At 37.4% G+C, this 14,118-nt stretch overlaps 1 protein-coding gene across 3 annotated transcripts in view; it reads left to right on the forward strand.

The window, feature by feature from the left end:
* Positions 1 to 14,118, forward strand: part of LOC107661004 (protein PTHB1-like) — a 164,070-nt gene that overhangs the window by 62,450 nt on the left and 87,502 nt on the right. For all 3 annotated transcript variants that reach the window (XM_016450443.1, XM_016450444.1, XM_016450445.1), the window contains one exon: positions 12,687 to 12,869. In XM_016450443.1, the coding sequence (XP_016305929.1) occupies positions 12,687 to 12,869 (183 nt within the window). The remainder of the gene's footprint in view (positions 1 to 12,686; positions 12,870 to 14,118) is intronic.

The following is a 14,118-nucleotide window of genomic DNA, read 5'->3' on the forward strand; positions in this document are numbered from 1 at the left end:
AACCTCCCCTCCCCCTCAAAACGACTCATCTTCTCTTCCGGTCACGAGCTATGGTGCAAGGGCGGAGCTAGTGACGTGAGGGGTAAACGCTGGGATAAACTCAACGGGGAAAAACTGAAGCTGATGCTTCACTTTATAGAAATCAGTGCATTGACTAGTGCTGACGCAAACCATGGGGGAGTACACTACCCTTACAAATTGAAAGGATATTAGGATATTACCACAACATTACTCTTAGGACATCGCAAACTATTTTTTTTATGAATATGACTTAATCTGATGGAGGATGCGTTCAGTCATTCAGGCAGTCTCTCTCTCTCTCGTGCGCACGTGTGCTGTTAGGTATGTTTTGTGCCGTTGATCGTCCTCGGCGTCGTCTTCATCAATAAATACATTTCTTCATGCTAGGGTGTCGGCGGTGAATCCAGTGGAGCGAAATCCCCCACAACTAACTGCAAACTGGCATTCAGATCTGCCTCCATTTTGTTAGCAATGCCCCAACTTCCAACGATCCAATCAATTCCCAAAGGACGATATCAAGTCCCGCCCTCTCATTTCAGATGCTGTTTCACTTGGATAGACGTCACAGTAGAGAAAAAAAGACAATCGCTACTTCCGTTTCATGCCGACTTTAATGTGAATTATACAGAGACGAGATGAAAAGAAAATACCATCTAAACGTTTCTGAAGACAGTCAGTTCCCCTCAGAAACACATTCATATAAACCCCCAAATCAATATTTAGGATTTTCTTCCAATAGTTCGTGCATCATGAACAGTGAGTGATCTGCCTGCTACAGTATTTTTCTCTGTGCTTCCGTCTTCAGCGTCTCTGGCCTGTTAACGGGCATTTGAGTGATCTGCTTGCTACAGTATTTTTCTCTGTGCTTCCGTCTTCAGCGTCTCTGGCCTGTTAACGGGCATTTACAGACTTCATATTTTCACATAAATGACATTTGGAAAATGATATGCATTGCAACGCAGTTTGTGCAAGTCCAGAACAGAGATCGGCTGCAATAAAACAATAAACGGCCGGTTGCCGATCGCGTAAGTTCCAGGGGAAGCTCCTTCGGCCATCACACACACACGTGACTGACCGCACGCTTGCACCAACAGGAGGGGGAGGGGGCATGTTACTTTCTACACTGCACTCAACCTGATGGATTTCTACACTTTCAGTCTTTGAGGAGACATGAAAAACAGCGCATACCGCAGGAACGGTATAACGGAAAATGTTAGTGGTTTTGAAACCGTGAAATTTTCAAATTGCGGTATACCTTGATACCGGTAATCGGCCCATGCCTAGTCAGGGTAGGTCAAAGCCAGGGGCCAGTATGCAGTCTTAAAAAAAAGGTGCGTCACGATGCCATAGAAGAACCTTTTTGTCTAAATGGTTCCATAAAGAACCTTTAACATCTGAAGAACTTCTCTGTTTCACAAAAGGTTCTTTGTGGCGAAATAAGCTTCTTAAGATTATAAAAAGGTAAGAAAGAGATGGTTCTTTAAAGAACCATCTCTTTCTTACCTTTTTATAATCTTAAGAAGCTTATTTCGCCACAAAGAACCTTTTGTGAAACAGAGAAGTTCTTCAGATGTTAAAGGTTCTTTATGGAACCATTTAGACAAAAAGGTTCTTCTATGGCATCGCTGTGAAGAACCTTTCAAGCTTCTTTATTTTTAAAAGTGTGGGCTGGCAGACAAGGCGGACTGAATCAGAAAGGAGCTGAATTGAAGCCCAGTTGAGTGGGCTGAGTAAAAGGAACTGGCAGAAACCAAAAAACCAACAAGAACCAGAAGACTGATTGTCAGGAAAAAACGGGGGAATAGGGTGAAAAGGTGCAAGCACAAAGACAAACAACAATCTGGCACAAGACAGAAGGGCAATAAATAGAGAGCAAACCAATAAAGTGAGGGGAAGAACAGGTGTTGCAGATTGTGCTGATAAGCTGCTGCCTTTAAAGTCGGCACGAAATTAAAATTCAGTGCATTTTTATTTAGTTTATTTTACTCTCACATTTTAGCTCAGTGTGAAATGTATACTCTTGACTGTGTGGGAGGCGTTCAGTAGGACCACCTGTAGCCTTTGGCACAGAGTCAGTCATGACAGCTGCTTGGGATTTTGGTTTTATTCGCCTTTAAGCAAGGCTCCGGTTTGGGTCAAAGCAGTTAGCAGAGCGCTTGAGTGCCTGCCAGATTTTCAGTCCTCTTACAGGAGGTGCTGGGAAAGCAGAGCTGGCATTTATGCACCTCAGTTTTTTCAGTGGACTCTGTACACGGTCACTTTCACATTTTGTCTCAGGAAGTGCACTTGCATCTGGCAAGGTGCCAGTAACAATTTATTTCTGTGTTGTCAGGGTGACTTGGGAAATTAACTTTTTACTCAAATTGTTTGTGGGAGTTACTGTGGATAATAGTGAACAACATCTAGTGCACTGTGAGACAGCGACCTGTTGCTTCAATTTCTGTATTTCAGTTGATATCATTGGTATCACTGCTCAATTGTCCTGCCTGCACAATTTCTTTTATCTTCTGATACACCTAAGCCAGTGAATCTGCCCCGAGCGGCTGATGTTCAGCATGTCAGACCTTTAAATATTGCTGTTTCTCAAGTTCTGTAAGTGTCTGAAGTGGACATTAGTCAATGAGAAGACACCAAGAAATTAAAAGACATGGTGTAGTATTCAGAGAGATAATGTTGGCTTTTGCATGTGCACTTAAGGAGGCTGTGCTTCTCAAACATTTCATTATGATATTGCTCCAAGCGTGTTATTTAAAAGATGTGTGGTATACGACCTTGAGACTAATACAGTTTATTTAGGAGTCATTGAACTAGGAATAAAACTTACATTTTCTATTTTTTTTAGGTTAAGAAAATGTGAAATATACCCGAGCATATAATGTTCTAAATGAAGAGGGGTTAAGTGTTGATGCGTGTATACTTTTTTAATAATAAAATAATATTATATTCAATAATGACTATCTTAAAAAAAATTATAAGGTCAAAAAAACTTTAAAGATTACATTTTTTGAAGAAAAATATTTTGAATGAATGACCAAAAAGAAAAAGAGAAAGCTATTTTCAGCTATTTTTGACCATGCCCTGAAGGAGCCACCTGTGAGACACCTGTCAGACAGTACTTGAATAATGAATTTAGTCAGCACTTGGTTCTGGACTGGTATTTTATGGTGCAGTATGTTAATGTCAGCTTGGTACTGAAATAACAGTACTTATGATATTTCAATTGGATACCATTAGTGGCTACAGATCATGCATGGAGTGCATGGAGGCTACTCAAAACAAATGACCATTAAATTACCTTCATAAAAACCAAAAATATTAATTTCATGTGCTCTTGATCTTTAACTTAAAAGTAGAAGATAGCAGAATTCTTCAGGCTGAATCTAAACCCAAAATCAAAAGCTTTCTACATCATACGTGACCCCATTGTCTTTGGCTACTGTTGATTCTGACTTAAAAGCTTGTGTTATCTCCCCTCCAAGCAGTTGAGCCAAAAAAAAAAAAAAAAAAGTAAATGCACACTGTTTGTTTGTGGAGTTGTGTCCTCTGCACAATTTATCTTCATCTCTGCATAAAGCCAAACCTTTAAGGAAACAATTGATTTATCTTTCACTTTCTATTTGCTGCTTGTATCTAAATCTAAATGCGATGGCGCCGCAGACGGCAGCCTCAGTGTTTGGCTCTCCAGTGTTTGTACTGTTTTTGTTAGTTTTTCCTGGTTTTTGTTTCTCAAACACGATCAGTTTTACCAGGGATGAGCTGCTGAACATTCGGCAGAACACACCACACAATCTTCTACCGGATTTCATTTATTCGGACGTTTTGCTGAACATTGTAGTCGGCGGAGCTGCTGCGCTGATCAAGCACTTCAGGACGCACAGACGGGGGAAGAGAGCCAGCGTGCTCGTGAAGCTCAGGAAGCGCGGGCAAAAAAAAAAAAAAAAAAAGTAAATGCACACTGTTTGTTTGTGGAGTTGTGTCCTCTGCACAATTTATCTTCATCTCTGCATAAAGCCAAACCTTTAAGGAAACAATTGATTTATCTTTCACTTTCTATTTGCTGCTTGTATCTAAATCTAAATGCGATGGCGCCGCAGACGGCAGCCTCAGTGTTTGGCTCTCCAGTGTTTGTACTGTTTTTGTTAGTTTTTCCTGGTTTTTGTTTCTCAAACACGATCAGTTTTACCAGGGATGAGCTGCTGAACATTCGGCAGAACACACCACACAATCTTCTACCGGATTTCATTTATTCGGACGTTTTGCTGAACATTGTAGTCGGCGGAGCTGCTGCGCTGATCAAGCACTTCAGGACGCACAGACGGGGGAAGAGAGCCAGCGTGCTCGTGAAGCTCAGGAAGCGCGGATTCAGAACGCCGTTGCCCAGCATCCATATGGCGAATCTCCGCTCTCTACCCAACAAAATGCATGTGTATTTTATTCACATCTCATTTTTATTATCTGTGTGTTATTGTTGTCTCCGTGTACTGGAAGCTTGTGACACTATAACAAATTCCTTGTATGTGCAAACATACTTGGCAATAAAGCTCTTTCTGATTCTGATTCTGATTCTGTATATGACAGAGTTAAGACAGAGAATAAGTATTATTGTGTGTTCTTTGTTACACTGAATCTGGATGTAGGATAAAATATAATTTGTGTGTAGAGTGTATATAGGTAACATATTTGCATATTTTAAAAGTCAAATGTGGTCTCTGTGACAGGTGGTTGGAAGGAAGAGGCAGAACAAGTTGAATTTTTGTCTTTGGAATGACTCATGAATCATTTAAAATGAGAAAAGATACGATGTATTAACAAATTAAATAGGTTCATTTTGATTTCATATTGACTTGGTTTCTTTTAAAGCACTTTTGTAGCCAGATACTACAGAATTAACCGTAAACACACACACAGACATGCATATAGAATCTGATCATCAAACATTTTTTTAATTTGAGAACAGCTTATACAACAGCAAATTGCATTAGTCTTCAAGATGAAACAGTCTAAAAAACGTTGGGTCATTCTGGCAACCCAGCACTGGGTAAAAAAATAAATAAAAATAAAACAGCGCTTGTTGTTTTTTTTTTTTACCCAGCTGGGTTGGTTTAAATCAGGGTTCCTCAATTAGTTTTTGCCGAGGGCCGAATTTTGCCAACAATACCAAGCCAAGGGCCACTGATATATATATAATACTATATAATTATATAATATTTACTATCCTAAATTTACCACTATATAATAGTTATTATTATTACAATTATTATATTGTTGCTTTTGTTAAAATAATCACAAGATGGTCGCAAGAATATTCCGATTTTCCCCAAGTAGTCTGTTTTATTCAAACAATTATGAACATTTTTGCATTTAGATATAGAAGAACTTTGCTTGTTGAATATTAAAAACAAATGAACAAACAAACAATGTGACCCTGGTCCACAAAACCAGTCATAAGGGTCAATTTTTTCTGAAACTGAGAGTTATACATCATATCAAAGCTGAATAAATAAACTTTCCATTGATGTATGGTTTGTTAGGATAGGACAATATTGGGCTGAGATACAACTATTTAAATATCTTCTCCATGTCTGCCATGCAAATCAACTGTTCCTTCTCGTTCCCAGACTGGATCTCTTCTCACCACTTTGCCTAATTGCAGATTAAATTATTAGATTTGTCAGTATTAATATTTATATGCTTAGATTTTTTTGGGGGATCAAACTGCAACACTGTATGTCCCAACCAGACACGACGCGATAAAAAGTATCTTTTCCATGTAGTCTTTGTCCTAACCACCCGCGACAGCGACACATGACAATAAGCGACATGGGATTCTATTTTAGGAACATTTTTATTTTCTGCGATGTTGCGGCAGGAACAACATACAAAATATAACAGTGATAATGATTATGTGCTTTATTCAATGTTAAAAGTGTCTAATGTGAGTTTGAATATTATTTTGCATTATCTTTATAGCCATAGTGAAAGCAACAATAGATATTTTACCTAAGATCTTGAAAATAAATTAAAGCAAACTTGTACTTTAAAACTGTGAACTCACTGCGATCCAACACGTGTATTCCATAACAAAGATATCAGTCACTCACTCACTCTCTCACTCACTCAAAACTGTTCAGTCCATTCATATTTGAATCATCTATTTTCCATGTCCACGTTTCTTTTCTACACACTCGCCATGTTTTTGCAGTCACATCGTAGCTACACTGGATGCAACAAAGCATTACAAATCATTTGAACATTGCGTCAGTACGTTATAAATAGAACGAGTCAGCAGTTTACTGTCGGGGATTTGTCGTGTCGCGCCGCATCCAAGACAGCATCACTGATTATAACGAGTTCTATTGTATTTTATTGCGTCGCGCCGCTCACGTCCGTTGTAGACACGATGTAAGTTAATGTTGCTTTCTGATGCTGCGTTTGAATTTTCATGCCACATTATTTGAAATTAGCGCGGGCCAAACTTTTTTCTCTCACGAGCCGGATGTGGCCCGCCGGCCGCCTATTGTGGAACCCTGGTTTAAATGTTTGACCCAATGATTGTTGATACATAAATATCCAAAAGTAAACAAAAAACAGGCAAAAGCAAACTGGCAACAACAATGAAGAATGGGAAATCAACAGTTATACAGCTTATTGGTAAACATTTTTTATTAAATACTGAATAACTTGCTTTTGAAACCAAATGTAGTTATTTTTGTATTAGTTATTTGTATTTTTTCTTTCAACAACAAAACTAGTCCCACAATAGATAAATCATCAGATGTTGAGAAAGTCCCAGACTGAAAGCCTTTAATATTCACTGGAAGTTGTGAATAAACTATGTATTATAGCAAATCAACAGGATTTTTACCCTCTTCATTTTCAAATGCCATTCCGGCTTTTTCAGGTCCAGCTCACCAGTCATTGGTAAGAGAGAAAAAACTCAAACAAAACCCTCCAGATTTCAAAGAACATGTTCCTCACAACTGGGAATTTCAAAGTGATCTTTCTCTTCTGCTTCAATTACATCAAGAGCACTGCAAACATGAATAGACAAAGTGGTATTCGTATCCTAAACCATCACCATTGGGTTACAATTAGGTCAAATCAACCTAGCTTTCTTACCCAATGGTCTCATTCCATTTTTTCATCCTTCCAATTGTTTTGATGAGTGATTGATGCCTGTTCTGGGGAATGTAGAAATCATGTTATTTTAAGGAAAATGATTTCTTTCTCTGGAAAATGTAAACCTGTGCATATGCAGGAACTAATGTGGAGACTTATTACTTTTTCTGGATTGACTGGCTGTAATTTCCAAACACATTGACTAGTCTTGAGGTATATGGGACTGATGTACCAGCATTATAATCTCTAGCTTTTTGATAACTTGAGAACCCGTTGCCTCAAGTTGCATTGAAAACTCAAACATATTGTCTTAACAGTAATAATTATTTTATCGCTGATGAAAGCAAATAATTAACTATAAATTTTATGCAACTAATCTTTGCAGCTGCATTTGCAATTGTTATTGTAAATGTAAAGTATTGCAATAACAGTAACGTTTTCATGAACTCTTTCTTGATTCAGCTCCCATGTTTCCATTATTTTGTCCACAGCCTGCATATAGTTCATCTTTCTCCTGGTTTTATATTTGTGAGTATAAATGACAGGTTGTCATTACTTCAGGGGGGTCAGTGTATGGAGGTGGGCTGGTTTCTGCCTGGGAGGTGAGGTTTAACTGTTGATTATAGACTGTTGGATTGTGTCTGCTGAAATGACTAGAGAAAGCTCACAGTAATTAAAGGGCTGTTTGTAGACTCATGGCTTCTATATATGGAACCGCGAGTAACCTAGCCATGAATACACAAACAACCGTGCCATCTATCCCTGAAATCTTGCCCAAATGCTGGTCTTCTTTCTTCAGTTGCTTGATAGAAGTTGAATAAGTTGAAGTACCTAATTCCAAATTTTATTGTTAAGCTTTTCATGCCACTTCCTTTACCTACATACACCGTTATGTGGTGGCAGGTTTTTTATGGCATTGAGACCAGTTAAGATCTCCTTTATCTGTTTTGGTATGAACCGTGAAAGAGTATCCTCGATCATAGATGTTGCATGGCTGTGTGTGTATACAAATCTATCTGCCTAAAACGAGTGAATAAAACAACTATAAAAGGCATTGAATTTTAGTACAAAAAGGGTCAAATATCACACTGCAAGCCTGTCATGTTATGGTGGAATGGGAAGGGTCCCAGAGCAGAGCCCTGGGGTACTTAAGAACTCATTAATTCAAACCATGAAACTGGTGTTTTCCGCTCACACATCATTAATGTTTTTTTACCTTTTATTCCTTTTCACACATATTTAAATTACAAAGGGAAATCATCGTTCAATATTATCAATTGTCCATTAAAAAATATATATTTTTTGTGGTTCCTTGCACAATACTGTGTTATGACCTGAAATCATTTGTGCCATTGTGCATAATTTGTAACTAGCTTCATATGTAAGCATGGGTTTGCTGATGTGGTAAACTTGCTTGGTAGCTCACCTGGTACATCATTGCACTTCAGCACCTGAGTCCTTTGAAACACGAGTCAAGCTAAACAGTCCAAAGACTCGTAAAAGCAGGCTAAAATGTAGAAAATGTGTTTTTATCTTACCTTTGCTTTTGTTAACACTATTGGTTAGGTTTAGGGTAGGGTTTAGTGTAGGTGGTACTTTATATTCCAAATGCATTAGTTTTTTCAGTTTCCAAAATGCCACAATACGTACATCAACAACAATAATAAAACATTTCAAGATTTATGTTCATCTGTTTCACAAAAAACCTGAACACTTTTTCAGCGTCACTTGACCATTTCACTTTGAAGGTGTTGCAAAATGTGCAAGAAGCAACATATGTCTGTTGCTTATTCGTTGAAAGGCATTGTGCTTCAAAGTGAATATGCAACTCATAAAGTGTTTTGAGCAGTTTGGTTCACAATAAACAATTTCCAGGTGCTCTGAGTTTGAATTGCTTATTAAGCGCACATTTGAGACATTTTTGTGGACAGAAAGTTACAGCATTTCAGCAGCTTTACAATGAGAAATGTATTGAAACTGTTCTTATTAGCTAGGCAGAAGATTTCTTCAGTTTTCTGCCTAAAAGCTGTCTGGTTTATTGTTGACTAAATGGAAGTGTGGAGTATCCTACAGGAAGTCTCTCTCACTGCAGTGGTTTCACCCATGGAGAAGTGAGGGAAAAGGTGGATAATGAACAATTTTCCCAGGAAGACAGAACACAAGAGACATGGAGTGGCATATTTATCAGATCTGAGCCAGCTGATAAGGCATCTTAGTTGTCTCTATGGGTTGCCAGATACTATCATACCCTTAGTCTTACTTAACTCTCTTCAGTGGATGAGTTTATAAACAAGAATTGTCTTTGCCAGCATGTCTTTATCCATCTCAATGTAATCTCTGCGCCATGACTAAAAACAACAGTGGTAACTGTCTAGGATCGCTTGCTGGTACAGATGCATATCTGTTTGTCATCAACCTTCCGGCTTTCCTTCCACACAGGAGCCATTCTCACACACACACACACACACACACACACACACACATATTCAGTAACCAGCTATAGCATATTTATGATGAGCTATATTAACATTTTTGATTGTTTCATTTTGTGAAAAAAAAAAACTTTTATACCTACTTTTGGTTAATAAATTGTTTACATTTGGTCATTCATTAGTGGCATAAATGTGTTCAAATACATAGTGTCTTCATTGTGAAAATTGTAGATATGGCAGGTTGACCTCTTAAACCCTTTATTCAGCCACTAAAATTGGGTCCACAAAACTTCCATATATTTGTACACTACTGTTCAAGATATGTGTGTGTGTGTGTGTGTGTGTGTGTGTGTTAAAAGAAATTAATACTTTTATTCAGCAAGGATGCTTTAAATTGATCTAAAGTAATAGTAAAGACATTTACAATGCATTGTTATAAAAAAAAAACGGCACGTGCCCTTTGAGATTTTAGAGCCAACTTTCAAAAAAACAAACAAACAAAAAATATTTTTTTGAAAATTCATTCTGCATGACTGTGGTTTTTCATTATAGTGTCAGTAATCATAAATCTAAATTTGGTGGCTCCAGTTGATTTACACCCAAATGAAAAGGCATTGTGCTCTTTTTAAAAATAGTTTTTATCCTCCTTTTGACATATCTTGTCTTGCCCAGGACACCAAAGTGGCTTTCACTTGTGGCCTCTCAAAGGTGCATGATGCCCCTGCTCTTTACCACTATCGGGCAAATAGGCTCCATGGCTCCAGACCAGGTTGCTGATGCTTTTTCAAGAGTTTTATGTTATTTTGGAGCTCAAGTCTGATGACGACAGATTCATCAGTGAAGTGCTGTATTTCAACAGCTCTTGTTCTTCTGAAGATGTAAAAAGGACCACTGACTACTGACATCCCATGAAGAACTATATATAAAAAAATCAGTTTATTCTGACTGCACAGATATATAGTCTCTCCATATTTGGCTACATCCCTCGGGGAATAAAGTATTTTCTTGCCTGTCTTTGGCATTGGCTGGGGTTTGTTTTGGGCTTGAAATGTTATATTTCAAAATGGTTTGGGGTATTCTTAGAGTATATAATTTGTGTAGAATGTGCCCATGGGTAAGTGGTGACCACACTGATGGGTCGAACGGTCTGCCAGCTGTTTCATGTCTGTTCTTTTCTAACCAACAGCAAATTTGAGCTCTTCAAGATAGTGGTTTCTAATCTAACTCATCTTAAGTGATACTTAACATTGTACATAATGAAAACCCACTTCCTTTTTTTCAATTTCTGCTTTGAATAAGGTACTTAGATAAAGAGAAAAGGAAGTTTGTATTATTCTCTTCCTGAGGCGCATAGTGTGCCTAAATACATTCAGCCAAAACTCAGTATTTGAATATATTGTTCTTCACTGAGCAAGTTCAAGAACTGCCTTACAGCTTTTCTCAAGGGTGTTTACCTATTCTGGACTTTCTCTACTTTGTGTAGTAGTTCTTTCTCTCTCCCGTTAAATGTGCTTTTGTTTTTGCTCAGCTGGCATCAATCAACTCTTGTACTCGCACTCACAAAAGCTCCTTCACTGAAGGTCTATTTATATTGGCTGTTGAGACCTTTTTATCAATACACACTGATCTTTAATAGCAGATGTCTCTCTCAGACACTGTTTCAGTGTGTTTTTTGTGCTCTGTGCCTTGTGGTTTCAGGCGAAGTATGATTGACTGTACAGGTGTGGTGTGCTCTCAGAGAGCATAACTTTATCAGGCCTGTGTGATGGGCTTTTTTAAATGTTTTTTTGCTAACTTTTTTGCTGTCGTTTATATCGTGGAGCACTGTTTCTTGAGCCTCACATATCCCACTTTTCAATGAACTGTATTAAAAGAAAGATAGAAAGAAAGGCAAACCAGCATTAAGCGAAACACTAATGGTCAACTTGGTGACAAGAGACATCTTAGGGTGAATTCTACAGACTATATCCAATACATATTTAACTCCACAATCTAAAGAATTTTTTTTTTTTTTTTTTTGCATTAAGACAGTAAAGTCTTTGCATTATGACATTATTTTTTACGATGATTGCACATTCTCATTCTCGTGACTTCTAAATAGTGCTAAATACTGCTACAATAATGATAATCTAATGAGAATTACCACTGAGAATAAAGGCAATTTCAAAGAAACTCTTGCAAACTCTTTTTTTATTAAAGATAAGAGATGGAGCATAATGCATACTCTAATTGTCATCAAAATAATACTGCAATGCATCTTAAAAGCCCTAAAAATGAGCTTAATTTTCTTTTTGCTAAATATATATATTTGTTTATTTTATATATTTATGTTAAAGGGTTAGTTCACCCAAAAATGAAAATTAGCCCATAAATTACTCACCCTCAATGCATCCTAGGTGTATATGACTTTCTTCTTTCAGACGAATCCAGTCGGAGTTATATAAAAAATTGTCTTTGATCTTTCAAGCTGTTTAATGCCAGTCAGCGGGTGTTGCATTGCTTCAGACCAAAAGAAGTGAAATAAAAAGCGCCCATCCATAAAAAAAAGTGTCACATGGCTCCGGGGGCTGAACAAAGGCCTCCTGTAGTGAATCGATGCATTTTTGTAAGAAAAATATCCATATTCAAAACGTAATAATCAATTTAATCTAGCTTGCGCTCACTGCCGGAGCTGCTTCTGTGTACAACAGTGAGCGCAAGCTAGATTAAATTTATTATTACGTTTTAAATATGGTTATTATTCTTACAAAAACGCATCGATTCGCTACAGAAGGACTTTGTTCACCCCCCGGAGCCGTGTCAGAAACTTTTTTTTATGGATGGATGTTTTTTATTTCACTTCTTTTGGACTGAAGCAACGCAACACCCACTGATTGGCATTAAACAGCTTGAAAGATCAAAGACAATTTTTTATATAACTCCGACTGGATTCGTCTGAAAGAAGAAAGTAATATACACATAGGATGCATTGAGGGTGAGTAATGTATGGGCTAATTTTCATTTTTGGGTGAATTAACCCTTTAATTGTGAAGTTTGTAAAGATAGGACATCTGTGCAGTTAGTTGTACACTTATTTTGAAACTTTTTCTTTCTGTCTGTCTTTCTCTGTGTAAGGTTATAGCATTAGCAGATGCAGCAGAAGACAACCGGGAGCGTTTGATCCAAGCTTTTACACGTTTGCGGAGCGCCACTCACCTCCTCATCCTGCTGTTGTCTCTGTGGCAAGGGCTCGGCTCAGAGCAGACTGCCATCCTGGAGGCCACGCTCCTACCGCTGCTGCAGGACACACCGCAACTTGTGAGAGAACACACACACACACACACACAAATCTAGCCTTTGACATTAGACACCTCCTTGAATTAGCAGCCTGTGTCTGGCTGATCTGGAGACTCTGTCTCCAGGTGATTTGTAATACAAATGTGTCACATAAACACACAGTGAACATTACTGTGACCCCATTACACATTTTACTCCACACAATTTTCTCCAGCTTTGTTCCCTTCAGCTTTTTTCAGCTTTTAAAATTTGAATACATTTAATTGAATTTGTTAATTGAAATACAATAATATAACATTTTGAAATTGAAATACAATAAAATATCAATATTAGAATAAAAACACTGCAAAAACACAGAAATATAGAGAAAACCATACCATGAATGTGCACAAATGCATGAGTGTCACCCTGATGGAGTCAAGCTTCTCTAGGTGGACTCACCCCTGCTTACAGCTTGTTTCTTTAAACCAAAATTGTCTCTCTCAGCCAGTGGAATTCCTCCAATGCTTTATCTAGCTTTCAAAGGTGTTTCAAAGGTGTTTTCTGATATGGTGAAAACAGACTCCAGTAGCATTGTGTTGTTCCTGATATCAAAATATTTGTAAATTAATTTGTGCTGTGGACACACGTGATAGAAAAGATGTGCTATTACTGTTTTATGTTTGAACTTGAGACCTCACCACTTTTTGAAAGTTATTGATAGCTTGTAATAGCACGTAAAACAGATAAGCATCTCTAATCTGTCATGCTTCATAATTTTATTTATATAAGTAACACACACACACACACAAAAAACATTTACACCAGATAATGAGGGATTGATATATAAACGTTGCCACACACATAATGGGAAGTGTTAAAAAAGTTAAACTGTGTTATGTGCACACAGTCCACACACCGCAATGCATTCACACTCTTTTATCAAAGTGATGAGGTAAACAGTGCTTTCAATTTACAAACATTTCAATTAAATTTGCTACTACGGTATATATATATATATATATATATATATGTATATATATATATATATATATACTGCATATATTAGGGCTGTCAGTAGATTAAAATGTTTAATGTAATTAATCACACTCTTTTTCTGTGATTAATCGCGATTAATCGCACACTTCATGAAATTAAGCATAGACTATTTATCTTGATTCAAATTTTGATTTTGTCATCATTTGCTATATCCCGCAAAGTAATCCAAAAGATTGAAGGGTGATTCTCAAAAATCTGTATTTTCTGCAAGCTTTTTTCAAGATAAATTTAG

This window comes from Sinocyclocheilus anshuiensis, unplaced genomic scaffold (assembly GCF_001515605.1).
Source record: "Sinocyclocheilus anshuiensis isolate Anshui unplaced genomic scaffold, SAMN03320099.WGS_v1.1 scaffold1036, whole genome shotgun sequence".
NCBI classification, from domain to species: domain Eukaryota; kingdom Metazoa; phylum Chordata; class Actinopteri; order Cypriniformes; family Cyprinidae; genus Sinocyclocheilus; species Sinocyclocheilus anshuiensis.